Raw genomic sequence first — 12,872 nt, forward strand, 5'->3', positions numbered from 1 at the left:
ACTCAACACTTTTGAAGTAATTACATGACTACTCGATTATCGTAGCAAGTTTAGAAATAGCCAATGATGTATGCCAAGTGCAAAAGCACAATCGAAAAAAATGGTTCCGGCGGATGTTCATACAGGATCTAAGTATATGACAACGATAGTCATAAAAATCGGGCGGCGGATATAGCGGATGGCTAATAGGAAGCTAAAAGAGATGATGGTGGTGTTGGCAGTCTGTTGACGGCCTCGCGATAATAATGGATAGGTGCAGCACATCATAGGGCTATGCTAGACAATATTGTCAACGTTGATGATGATATATATCGTTCTGATCTTGGGGACTCCCCCACCATCAAACCCCAGCAGTTAGTTTGTAAGCTTAATGCTTGACAATAAGGCATTCATCTAAAGTGAAGCTAAAGCTAAGCTTTTTGGCAGCCATATGGGCGCGGGCACGATCAACCCGAGGGTCCAGTGTCATCAAGGTGTACGGAGTGGGGATCATTTGGAGACATAAAGAAGGGTAAGTCTGGGGCGGTGTGTAGGACTAGAAGGGTCTTCCCCACTTCTTTCTCTTCTCCCTTTTGGTCTCTTTGCTTCATTCGTCGACAGTGAGATAACATTTATCAAACAGCTCCATTCCATCGACATCAGCTTTGCGTCGGTACCAAAGCTTGTAGTACGCGTATTTCGATCTTTTATCCATCAGTCGTGCGCCCGCCGCAACACGCGACACGACTCGCGCGCTTTTCCTCGTGCTTACGAGGAGCTTTGGTGCGCGTAAACTACGCTTACTTACACATTTGACTTTTTTTTTTTTTTCAATCAATTGTGCATCAGGATACGACTTTTTTTAATCATCAAAGGACCTCTTTCGCACACTGGATCCACATCGTTTAGCTACTTTGTGATTACGGTTCGTATTTGTTTACATGATTAATTAATTGTTTTAATGAATCAATAATGATGTGATTATTGTTGTTGATAAGAAAATGATCAAACTTTGATGGAAAATCTGAAAAGTGACGTATCTGTTTTACATTCGAGACACGGGACTTCCTCGATTAATTAGAATATAGCTGTTTTTTATGAGCGTGGAAGAGGAAGAGGGAACAAAACTATGAATCGGTGAGAGAGAAGGGAGAATAGGTCCAAGTAGAACGCGAGGGCGAGAAGTTTTGTAGGTGGGTTCACTACACACGATCGTAATATTTATTACGTAGATCCCCGCCGGACATGCGTATTTAACGTTCTTCCTATCAAAAAAAATGCTCTTCGTTTATTGTCACTAAAATGCTATAACATTTAGTAGTTTAATTATTACTACTTCCACCTTGTAAATAAGATATTAATTGTGCTAGGAATCCTCAAAAGACAAAGCATTCTCAAGAATTGATTTTTCATCATTTTTGCAATCAATTATTTATCAATTTATATCATTTCAATTGATAATTAATTTTTTTTTCATTAAAAAATAACATTCTAAGGTTTAATGTTGAGAAAAAAAATTTGAAAACCTTGATAAAAATGATGAAAATTCTTGATAAGAATAATTTTAAATAAGGTAATTATTTTTCATCTGTTGTTTGATCATTATCCAGTCTTTTTATTATTGTGTAAGCACTTGTATTTCAATAAAAATTTAATTCAACGATTTATAAGATGAACTAAAAATAAAGTTATCTCGCCTTGAATATTCAAAACATAATTTCCTATCATGATAAAAAGGAATATTAATCGTTTACGAGGATTTAATTGAAGTACAAAAGAGAGTTCGCGACCCAATTATTCAATAAATGCACCGTGTGCGTTGGAAATAGAGTGAGAACTTCTTCTTCTTCTTCTTCTTCTTCTGTTTCTTCATCTTCTATTTATATAAATTTCTACCATATGAAGAAAGTAAAGGTAAAAAATTCATTAGAGTAACACAATGATTGTCAATTTGTTTTTTAATATTCAATAAAATTGCATGAGAGTAGAAATATAATAATAATTGAATTGAAACTTCTACAAAATAAAAGCTTATTATCAAACAATTGTTTATATTACAATTATTGAATTAATTATTGTTCCATAAATTTTATACATTCATTCTTCTTTGTTTATTGGATTAAAAATTATTTACATTCATCTATTCATTTTGAATTGAAACTCAATTTTCAATTTACTTGTTTTGTTTTACACTTTTATAGAATATTCAAATATTAATAAATATTTATTGTTATTTATCAATTATTATATTGTACATCATAATATCATAGATTTTTAATTTTGAATTTTTTTCCCCTTTTCTCGCTTAATTTCTTCCGCGCTTTCTGTTGATCAATTTTTTTTTCTTATCTTCCCCTTCATTATTCTCATCTTAAAAGTTTTAGAGATTCAAGAAATTTCTTGACTTAGATAGTATCTACATAATTGTTTTCCGCGGTTTTCACTCGAGGGTAAATCGTCCTGAAGATTTCTGAGGTGTAAAAATGAAGAAAAATCGATCTGGGTTGCTATACGAATGTCATAAAGCATTTTGTAATAATTATACTGTTGGTGACAACAAAAAATTGTCAACTGTGACCTCATTTTTTTGGTCTCTAGATTTTGTCGCAGATGAAAAAAAATAACATTCACAAAAAATGAAATATGTAGCGAGATATTTTTTTTTTACTTCAATGGTTTTGTCGTGGAAACATTTTGATGCATGAATTTTTTTTCTATTTGTATTTGTCTAAATAAAAAATTTCATTCACTAACATTTAGAAATTATCAACAAAAGGATATTTAATTCTTGATATTTTAATACAGACAGAAACTTCCCTCAATAATTTGTTATTATAAATTGAATTACCATAAATAAATAAAGAACGAAATATGGTAGCCTTGAAATTATTCCAAAGCTAAATACTGAGTCCACTCGAATAATAGAATTGCTTCAAGGTTGACACATTACTTTGTTGTTAAAAATCCCTACTGTCATGGTATAAACACGTATTGCATCAAACTCTAGGTTTTGTTATGCCTTGAGGACATTTTCTGAGACGACGTTGAAAGACGTACAGCTTGGGCGTAAATCTAAGACGTGACATAACAAGAGAGAGAAAGAAAAACAGGGGAAGTTGAAGAAAAAAATTTTCCCTAACAAAAACTGACAAGAAAGAGGAAGAAATTAAAAAAAAAGGATGGCAGAAAGCTCGAGGGATCCAGAGCTTGCGGAAGCTGAAAATATTGATGACGTTCGTGCAGCATTAAATCTCATGTGTGCATCAACAACTCCCAAGCCAAAATCACTTCCAGAGAGAGGATCATGGAGCACCAAACTAGACTTTATTCTCAGTGTTGTAAGTTGATGAATATTTACTTTTGTCTATTCCAGGTGATAAGATTCTGAAAAGTTATTAATTATCATGAATTATTAACAGGTGGGTTTAGCCATTGGACTTGGAAATGTGTGGCGATTTCCTTATTTATGTTACAAAAATGGCGGTGGAGCTTTTTTGATTCCTTATTTTTTAACCCTTTTTCTTGCTGGTATTCCAATGTTTTTCATGGAACTTGCATTGGGTCAAATGTTAACAATTGGAGGTCTTGGAGTTTTTAAAATTGCTCCAATATTTAAGGGTATTGGATATGCTGCAGCAGTGATGTCATGTTGGATGAATGTCTATTACATTGTTATTCTTGCCTGGGCCATTTTTTATTTCTTTACTTCAATGAGAAGTGGTAAATTTCTTTTAAAGTTATTCTTCTCAACTTCTTTGAGTTCAAAAATTCAATACATCAAGTTGAACAACAATTCTTCATCAGTCACAATACTTGAATTTTTGTACTCAAATAAGTTCATTTAATATTTATGAGTTTGAACAATAAATTTTTTATTTAGTTCTACCATGGGCATCATGTGACAATGCTTGGAATACCAACTTCTGTGTTAATCCTTACAACAGAAGCTCTCTCCACTGCTGGGATCAATGGACAAAGGCTAACAAAGTAGTCAAAATGTGTACAGTCAACCAAATGAACATATCAGTCTCTGAATTGACCGATCCAGTTAAGGAGTTTTGGGAGTCAGTAAATGATTACGATTTATGATAAAATCTATATTTATTGTTATCACATGATATAGGGTTGGTAGGAAAAGAATAGGGAATGATATTAAGAAAAAATTGATCCTATTATCCTTAACGACCTTATATCAGATAACATGATAAAGATAAGAATAGATTTTCATTACTGAAATCCATGTTATTTTACAGACGACGAGCTTTACAAATTAGTGATGGTATCGAATCTATTGGGGGCATTCGATGGGAATTGGCAGGCACATTATTGCTCGTTTGGATTATGTGTTATTTTTGTATTTGGAAAGGTGTTAAATGGACTGGAAAAGTTGTATATTTCACGGCACTTTTTCCCTACGTACTTCTGACAGTTCTATTGATTCGTGGTATTACATTGCCTGGTGCTTTAGAAGGCATCAAATTTTATGTCAGCCCTAATCTTTCAAAGCTGAAAGAGTCTGAGGTACCTTTTTTTATATCCAATAATTAAAAAAATGTTTTTTATCTCTAATCAAGATAAAAAAACTAATCAGAAAATTTTTTTAAGATAACATTTAACACTGTTATTAGTTAATAATTGAATTTTAAATAATTTAGGTATGGATCGATGCAGTAACCCAGATATTCTTCTCTTATGGACTCGGTCTTGGTACACTTGTTGCTCTTGGAAGCTATAACAAATTTACAAACAATGTATACAAAGATGCTTTGATTGTTTGTACCGTGAACTCATCTACAAGTATGTTCGCGGGTTTCGTCATCTTCTCAGTGGTTGGATTTATGGCTCACGAGCAGCAAAAACCTGTAGCTGAAGTAGCTGCATCAGGTCCAGGGTTAGCATTTTTAGCGTATCCTTCAGCGGTACTGCAACTTCCAGGTGCTCCACTTTGGTCCTGTTTGTTCTTCTTTATGCTACTGCTCATTGGTTTGGACTCACAGTTTTGCACTATGGAAGGTTTCATCACTGCCATGGTAAATAACTTATTCTTATCTTAACAATTTCATTTTTAATGTTTAATTAACTATAATTATTTATCAATAATCTAGGTGGACGAATGGCCTCAGCTACTTCGCAGACGCAAGGAAATATTCATCGCATTTGTATGCATGATTTCCTACTTAGTTGGATTATCCTGCATATCTCAAGGTGGAATGTATGTCTTCCAAATCCTAGACTCTTATGCAGTTTCTGGTTTCTGCTTGCTCTTCCTCATATTCTTCGAGTGTATCGCTATTAGTTGGGCATTTGGAGTCAACCGATTCTATGATGCTATCAAAGACATGATTGGTTACTATCCACTTGGATGGTGGAAATTCTGCTGGGTTTTTGCCACCCCAGTTATTTGTATCGTACGTATTTATTAAATCATCAGGTTGATTTATAAAATTTATTATAAAAATATTTCTACGCAGGGTGTCTTCTTCTTCAATTTGATCCAGTGGACGCCGATCAAATACCTAGATTATGAGTATCCTTGGTGGTCCCATGTGTTCGGTTGGTTTACGGCGCTATCATCTATGTTATGTATTCCTGGGTATATGATTTATATTTGGATGAGGACACCAGGTGATACTAGCACGGTTAGTATGCAGTCAAACTAAATTATAGAGTCATTGAATTAAACACAATCGAACAAAGATTTTCCGGTCAGAGATTTAGAAAAATCTATTTTAAATTGATGATTCATCCTTGTTAAGAAATTTTCATAATTCTTTATGAATCATTCTTGTCAGTGAATTCTAAGAAATTTTGATGCCACAAAATCATTATGATACATCATGGATTATTATAAATGTAAAAAAAAAATTGTTATTATAAAGTTTGGAGCTGGGGATAAAGCAAACAGACCCATAGACAAACAAATTAAATATGATGAAAGAAATTTATTCTTTAAAAGTCTTCTAGAAAAAGAAAATATTAGTATAAAAAATTGAATTAATTTTGTTCAAGTATCCATTTAATGATAGGCTGAAAAGTTTCAAATGATATTCCTGTTGATCTTTCTTTACCCATTATGGATTAAATTTTATGTAGGAACGTTTTTGTTCATTTATTTTCTCTACAATGAAAACGAAATTTTTGAATACCTCACAAAGTAAATTTAGACAATACAGCTCAGTTGACAAAATGCTGATAAAACACAGATGCTTAATACATTGATGGGGCGCACTGTCAGCATTTCATAAACCAGAGTATTCTGTCTTTATAGTTTTACTTTGAAAGGTTTATAGAAGAATAAAAATATTTTATTGTCAAGATAAATACTTTTTTGAATATTTAAATTTAATTGAAAAAATAATCTTTATGTAAAAGCAAGTTGATAGACCAGTTGCCTACAAAATAATAATTATTTATTTTTATTTTCAGAAAATGAAATTACTCGTCAGAATAGAAGATGATGTACCAAGTTTACGAGTGAAAATGGGTCTACCACCAGTTGAATTATCGCCACTATAATAAAAATTTATTTTAAAAGCCTTACTGGCATCTTATCAAGTCGTTTGTTCATGTGCAGTGATGCACCAAAAATTCATTTAAAATACATTCAACTTCAGTACAACTGAATTATATCTATTATAAAATTCGCCAATTATTAAAACGAATTAATAGTGAATATCTAACTAAAATATACTTGACTTTCAAATAAATAATAATATAAAATAAACTCGTGTGACAGAAAATTCATTGAATAATAATTCAATTATTCAATGTCAGTAAAAATGTGCATTTTGTTAAAAAAAAATTATATCGATTAATAAAATTTGGCGAATTCGCGTGAATAATTTTTCTCGCGGATACTTACTAGCCTTAGCAGACTAGTACATATATAGATTCAAAAGTGTTCATTATATTGAATGTTTTGTTGAGAGATTATATTCTTAGGATTTTCAATCTGATTGGAACTAGTTATTGCATCGTTTGATTTTAGTAATGTTATTAATACTGATATAAGTATTCAGTATTACGTTGGTTCTAGTAGAGAAGACAATAATTATGAAGAGCATGCTCAGTTAATGGAAAAAAACAAATATTTTTTAAATATTTCTCTGGTTGCTACACATAAATATTCTTTTGTATATGTTCATTTGATATTGACGAAAATATGCGTTAAAAAGTTATTATAATTATAATTCTTATTAATATCATAGATATTATTTATTTTAGAGTTTTAGCATTTCGTTCATTTCGTACATTTTTTTTATTTTATGTAATCAGATTTACTATTAATTTGGTAACGATAACTCTCATCTTTGTGTATTACGAAAAATTATCAAATAAAGTATTATTTATTGAAAATGTCATTTTTATAATTTATAAAACATTTTAATTAATGAAAATTGGTTTGAAATTTAATCTGGTGAGTATCATATTTGAAATTGAAAGATAATTCATAATAATATATTTATATTTATAAAAATTTATTCAATTTATTATGTTATGTATTATAGTACATATAATACTTTAATCAAGTAAAGTACAATTGTTATTTGTTTACTGAAAACACAAAAATAATGTTAAATGAGATTGTTTTCCTTATAATCACTTATATATAGTTTCTAAAATTACTTTCACTCATTACTATTAAAAATCTACAACACTGCATTTGTTTTTAAGTAAAAATAGTTTACTTTTTTTTATTCGCATTTGAGAAGGAAATACTGTTTTAAACTATTTTAACAATTTATGTTCAACCGTATTACACAGTTATAATTTCAACTTATTAATTATAATTTATATTATTATTTTCTTGACTTAATTATATCTTTTGTAAACTCTAAAAATCCGTTTTGAAGTATTTAATTCTTTGTATGAATAAATTTCCCTTCTCAAAGTTTAAAGTTCAACTGTAAAATTTGTAATCTGCATCAATATTAGGTCATTGCATATTATTTATGCAATTCTTTGATCCAACTTGGTTAATACGTATATTTACATATAAAAGTTTATATTTTAACTTAACAGAGTAAATATGGACGGAAAAATATGTTGCAAATCGCTCAGCAATTTTACAAGCGCAACAACATGATCAAGTCTATTTACTTCCATACTTTCATTATTATAAAAATATTTGTTGCTCCCTAGGCAGTAAATAGCTGATTAAAATCAATATATCAAAAAATGGAAAGTTTAAAAACAATTTCCAAAAAGTTAATAAAAATAAAAAATCAGATCTAATGAATTGATAATTGCATTACAAATCTTGATAAAATTCGATTATTAATTTAAACTAATTAAGATATCTTGAATTCGCCTATTCTTAAAAAATTTATTGACAATTTTATTATTATTATACTCTAGAGTATTGATATAAAATTTAAGACCACTTAAGTTTGTCATTTGTCTAGCTAAGCTATTAAAATGACAAAATTTTTTTTAGAACTTACTTCTTCATTTTAACAACCGATTTCAAGTCTTTTAGATTAGTTTTCAAGACGGAAAATAATACTAAAAATTAAGTAAAAATGTAAAAATTAATTTAAAGAATGTTTAGCTGCTTTAAAACTAGTAAAATAGAGATTCCAAGTGTAGCATCTAAAATTTTATTGCTAGCGCTGCTTCTAAACATTGCGGGATCACCCATTTGGAATTGAAGCGGTGGGCTGGACATCCTACCATCTCCACCTTTACTGTAAGCTAGTACTCGAAGGTTATATGATTTACCCGGACTTAGATTAGTCACAAAAGCTTCAAGTTTCGATCCACCAGAAATAAGAGTATCGTTAGCAGTAACCATATCTTGTTCTTTTTCCCACACACGTACTTTATAACCATCCAGCGGTTCTTCATCTAGACTTGGTTGCACATAACGCCAGACAACCCGTACTGTTGAAGGATTAACTTCGTATACTTGAACAGAACTTGGAGGATTTTGAGGAGCTTTTCGATATGTCTTTTCGAGGAACCTTTCACTTTCAGGACCTGCACCAGCTGAGTTATAAGCCATCACTTTAACATAATAATATACATTTGGTTGGAGACCAACAATCAATGACCAAGGTCTTGTAGTTCGAGATAAATAGTAAACAGCTTCTTCCTCTTGATTTTTTTGTGGCCAGTATTTAATTCTGTAACCTATAAGTTTGCCTCTGACCTTTATTCGAGTTTCTTCGACAGGATGCCAAGATACATTCAAGCTTGTACTGTTGAAGCTCAATGCAGATACTCTCTGCGGTTGTACCAACGGCATATCTTCAGCACTGTAAATAGTAGCTATTTCTGATAACGGTCCAATGCCAGCTTCATTTATTGCTTGAACTTGAACTTCATATTGCATATAGAACAAGTCTCGACTGATTGTTACAATATACTTTCCAATATTTCCATACTCTCCCAGCACAAGAGATTGCCATTCCTGTTCACCTTTAAGTCGCCAATAAATTTTGTAATGAATTCCTCGTCCATTTTGATGCTCTGGAGGTAGTGGATCCCATGTGATTGTTAATTCACTGAGTTTGCCACCTCCTCCGCCAACATTCGAAGGAGCTCGGGTTGGTTTAGCTGGAGATGTGCTATGTTTCGGTGATGGCATTGATGGAGGACCATATCCATATATATTTCCAGCACTCACACGGAATTCATAAGTAGTGAAAGGATTCAATACATTTTCTAGGTATGCTTCTTTTCTTCCAGTATATAAATCAACTTCACGTGCTATTATGTCGGTTGATATGTTGAACCACTTATCACTCCAAGTAGTACGAGCACTTACAGCATATCTATCTATTCGCATTCCGTTGTAAGCTCCATCAGTCCATTGAAGTGTGACTGATTGTTTTGAAACAACGACTTGAACTCCACCTGGAGGTCCTGGAGGACCATGAACTATGACTGTTGTATTGCTTACAACTTGTCCAACAGAACTCTTTAAGATACATTCATATGTTCCAGCATCAGAGAGTGTAACATTAATAATATCAAATACTCCGTCATGGATTTGCCATCTAGGATTGTTTTGTAAATCTTTTTCTCTTATTTCTATTCCATTATGAGTCCAAACATAGGCCATATCCAACATGGAATCTCCATCAGCTTGACAGCGTAATGTTTGGTTGCTCATGACAGATGTTCTTATTAGATTTGGTAACGATTCTATCAAGTATGGACCTCCTAAAAAAATAGAAAAAAATTAAATTACATGATAGATTTAGTAAAATAAAATTTTTAATTTAGTGTCAATAATATCAATTTCAATCATTTTTATTAAATAAATGTTGCAATGATTTTTTCTTTCTAAATTATAATTTGATATTAATATTGTACTTACGCAATACAATAAGTCGTCCACGTGTTTCGTCACTACCATATTGATTAGTTGCCGTACATATATATAATCCTTCATCATCACGCGTGACTGGATAAATAATCAAATTTCCATTGTCAAGGATCCGTCTTGGTCCACCGGAACCGATTACATTCCAATCTTTTTTCCATACAAACTTGGGTCTTGGTGCTGCTTCAGGATTACACACTATTGTTACATTTCCTCGTTCTGCGGCATAAGTCTCAGGCTCCATAGGATGTTTTTTGAATGATGGTTTTAAAGCTAAAATAATTTAAAATATTAAAGTGAAAATATTTTAATAATTATAATTTACACTTACATAATACTCGAAGTTGAGCAGAAGAATATTTTGTTTTCAATTCATTTCTTGCTTGACATTGATACATTCCATCATCACGCTCTCGATCTAGGTGCTGAATTTTAAGTATATTATCACGAATGAAAAATCTATTTCTATCTTCTAAAGGCAGAGTATCCATGCTTATCGGTTCTCCGTTTTTATACCATCTATATGTAACATCTGGGATACCAAATGCTTCACAAGTCCACGTTAAATCTCCATCATGATCCATATGTTTATCCTCTAATTCAATTGTAAAATGTGGTTCTGCTTGAATTGATAAATACACTGAATTTTCTGTTGATGCTCTTTCATTAAACGCCCGACATGTATATTCTCCTTGATCCTCTACTGTGACGTTGGGTAAAGTCAAAATACGATTGTAGCTTGAAAATTTTGCATGTCGAGGTAACGGAGCACCTTTTCTAGTCCAATTATAATTGGGTACTGGATATCCAAATGCAATACACTCCAACCTGACTTCTTCACCAGCAATTGGAGTTTCTGGGAAGATTTTAGGGAAGTTATTAGGGAACTTGAGCTGCTGGAATGATGAATGAGGGTCTACTCTTAGTGGGAAGAAAGGTCCATTACGTCCAGTGTTTGAAGCAATACTTTGAACATTACAAGAGTAACTTCCACGATCAATTGGTTCTAAAGCAGAGAAATAGAGAGCTCCATCATTAGAAACAAAGACTCGTTTGTCCTCTTCAACAAAATTCGGGAAGTAATCTCTAGCCCAATAATATTTGACACCTGGGAAATGCTGTGGAGGATCACAGTAGACAGATTTTCCCCAGTTTTGGTCCCCACGTTCTTCTCCTCGATTTACATTAAACTCAAGTATATATCCAAAAGATAATTCAACACTTTCGGAAAGAATTGTACCAAATTCGTTAGTTGCCTTACAATAATAATATCCACGATCTTGAGTTTGTTCTGGTTTATGAATAATGAGATTTCCACCACTAATCGTATATCTATTATTAGTTAATGGATCGATTTCTATAGAGACTAAATGAGAATCTCTATAATCTTCTTTATACCACTGATAAGTGGGTGTTGGATATCCTTCAGCATGACAGCTTAGTACAACAGCATTGTAGAGTTTTTGTTCAGAAACATCATACACTTTGTCCTCAGGTTGTCTCGTGAAATATGGCCCTCTTGGAATTCTTCGAGGATCTTCAATCTCTACTCCATACCGATAATCACGATCATCTTCAATGAAATTGATTAAATCAGAAACTGGAGCCTCACAAATGTACAAAAGTTCTTCCGATGCCAATACTTTTTCTAATCCCCATCTTTTCAAAGAGTCTCTGAATGCATAAGCTAATTGATCACGAAAAATACCGTCATTTGGTTCAGGTAAAAATGCATTTTCCAAATACGATAGGGTAGAACCATCAACTTCATTCACCCATGATCCTCCTGATAATCTTCCACTTGTATGCCATCTCCTGTGCTGTGGATCTTGACGTGACAATTCATTAACTAAGAATGTATGTTCCTCCACATTACTTATAGCTACAAGATGGCTTTGGAACGACTCACAAAGTAGTTTAGCATCATCTTTTCGTTTTATTGGACTTTTAACAAATCTATAGCATGATTGCTGATATTTTATCCAATATTTTGGACACCTATAGTCATAGTCCATAAAATTAGTATTAAAACTATTAGTATTTTGGTCTTGTGCAACAATGCTTGTTATCAGAAACAAACATGTTGCTACGAATGTTAAGAAATTGGCCATGTTCGTTCTGGAAAGAAAAATAAGATATGAATTAATACAAATAATTAGCATAGTTGATTCCAATTCATTAATTTAGAAATAAGAATAAGTGTAGGTGTAGTTTTTAAAGAGTTACTCATCGGGGAACACTCATCGTGTAATTACGAGGACTAAATGGAGGGGACAGGGAGTGGCAGTGATGAATGTAAGAAATGATTGTTGATATTGAAATAATTCTACATAAACATTCATTTCGATACAATAAAATAATCAAAATAATGATTAATTGATCATTGATTAAATCAAGTACTTACTGTTTATATAATTAAATCATTTCTCTTAAAATTTTGATAATAAACAACACGATTTGTTAAACGATTTACTCCGAAACACTTGGAATGCACGTTAGCCTCGTACTCGCGTATTGAGGACAGCTTCCCAAACACTACTAATACACTAGCGAGCTCTAGAGT

At 32.1% G+C, this 12,872-nt stretch overlaps 2 protein-coding genes across 3 annotated transcripts; one reads left to right on the forward strand and one right to left on the reverse strand.

Moving 5' to 3' along the window:
• The first annotated feature begins 403 nt into the window (after positions 1–403).
• On the forward strand, positions 404–6,580 carry Gat (GABA transporter). 2 transcript variants are annotated; one of them, XM_035080009.1, is made up of 9 exons: positions 404–511; positions 2,987–3,317; positions 3,399–3,699; positions 3,860–4,043; positions 4,233–4,500; positions 4,635–5,009; positions 5,085–5,387; positions 5,451–5,618; positions 6,406–6,580. In XM_035080009.1, exons 2-9 carry the CDS (start codon positions 3,159–3,161, stop codon positions 6,493–6,495), a joined length of 1,848 nt encoding a protein of 615 aa, XP_034935900.1. In that variant the 5' UTR covers positions 404–511; positions 2,987–3,158; the 3' UTR covers positions 6,496–6,580. The 2 variants fall into 2 exon arrangements, with proteins under 2 accessions (XP_034935900.1, XP_034935899.1); XM_035080008.1 differs by lacking the exon at positions 404–511 and adding an exon at positions 615–904.
• A 1,001-nt stretch (positions 6,581–7,581) lies between these two features.
• On the reverse strand, positions 7,582–12,837 carry Cont (Contactin). The gene is made up of 4 exons (XM_035079971.1): positions 12,714–12,837; positions 10,641–12,427; positions 10,304–10,582; positions 7,582–10,146 (listed from the first exon to the last, which is right to left on the reverse strand). Exons 2-4 carry the CDS (start codon positions 12,418–12,420, stop codon positions 8,516–8,518), a joined length of 3,690 nt encoding a protein of 1,229 aa, XP_034935862.1. The 5' UTR covers positions 12,421–12,427; positions 12,714–12,837; the 3' UTR covers positions 7,582–8,515.
• Between the last annotated feature and the right edge of the window lie 35 nt (positions 12,838–12,872).

The sequence above is a fragment of the Chelonus insularis genome, unplaced genomic scaffold (assembly GCF_013357705.1).
Source record: "Chelonus insularis isolate UGA/USDA-ARS -01 unplaced genomic scaffold, ASM1335770v1 contig_261_pilon, whole genome shotgun sequence".
NCBI lineage: Eukaryota > Metazoa > Arthropoda > Insecta > Hymenoptera > Braconidae > Chelonus > Chelonus insularis.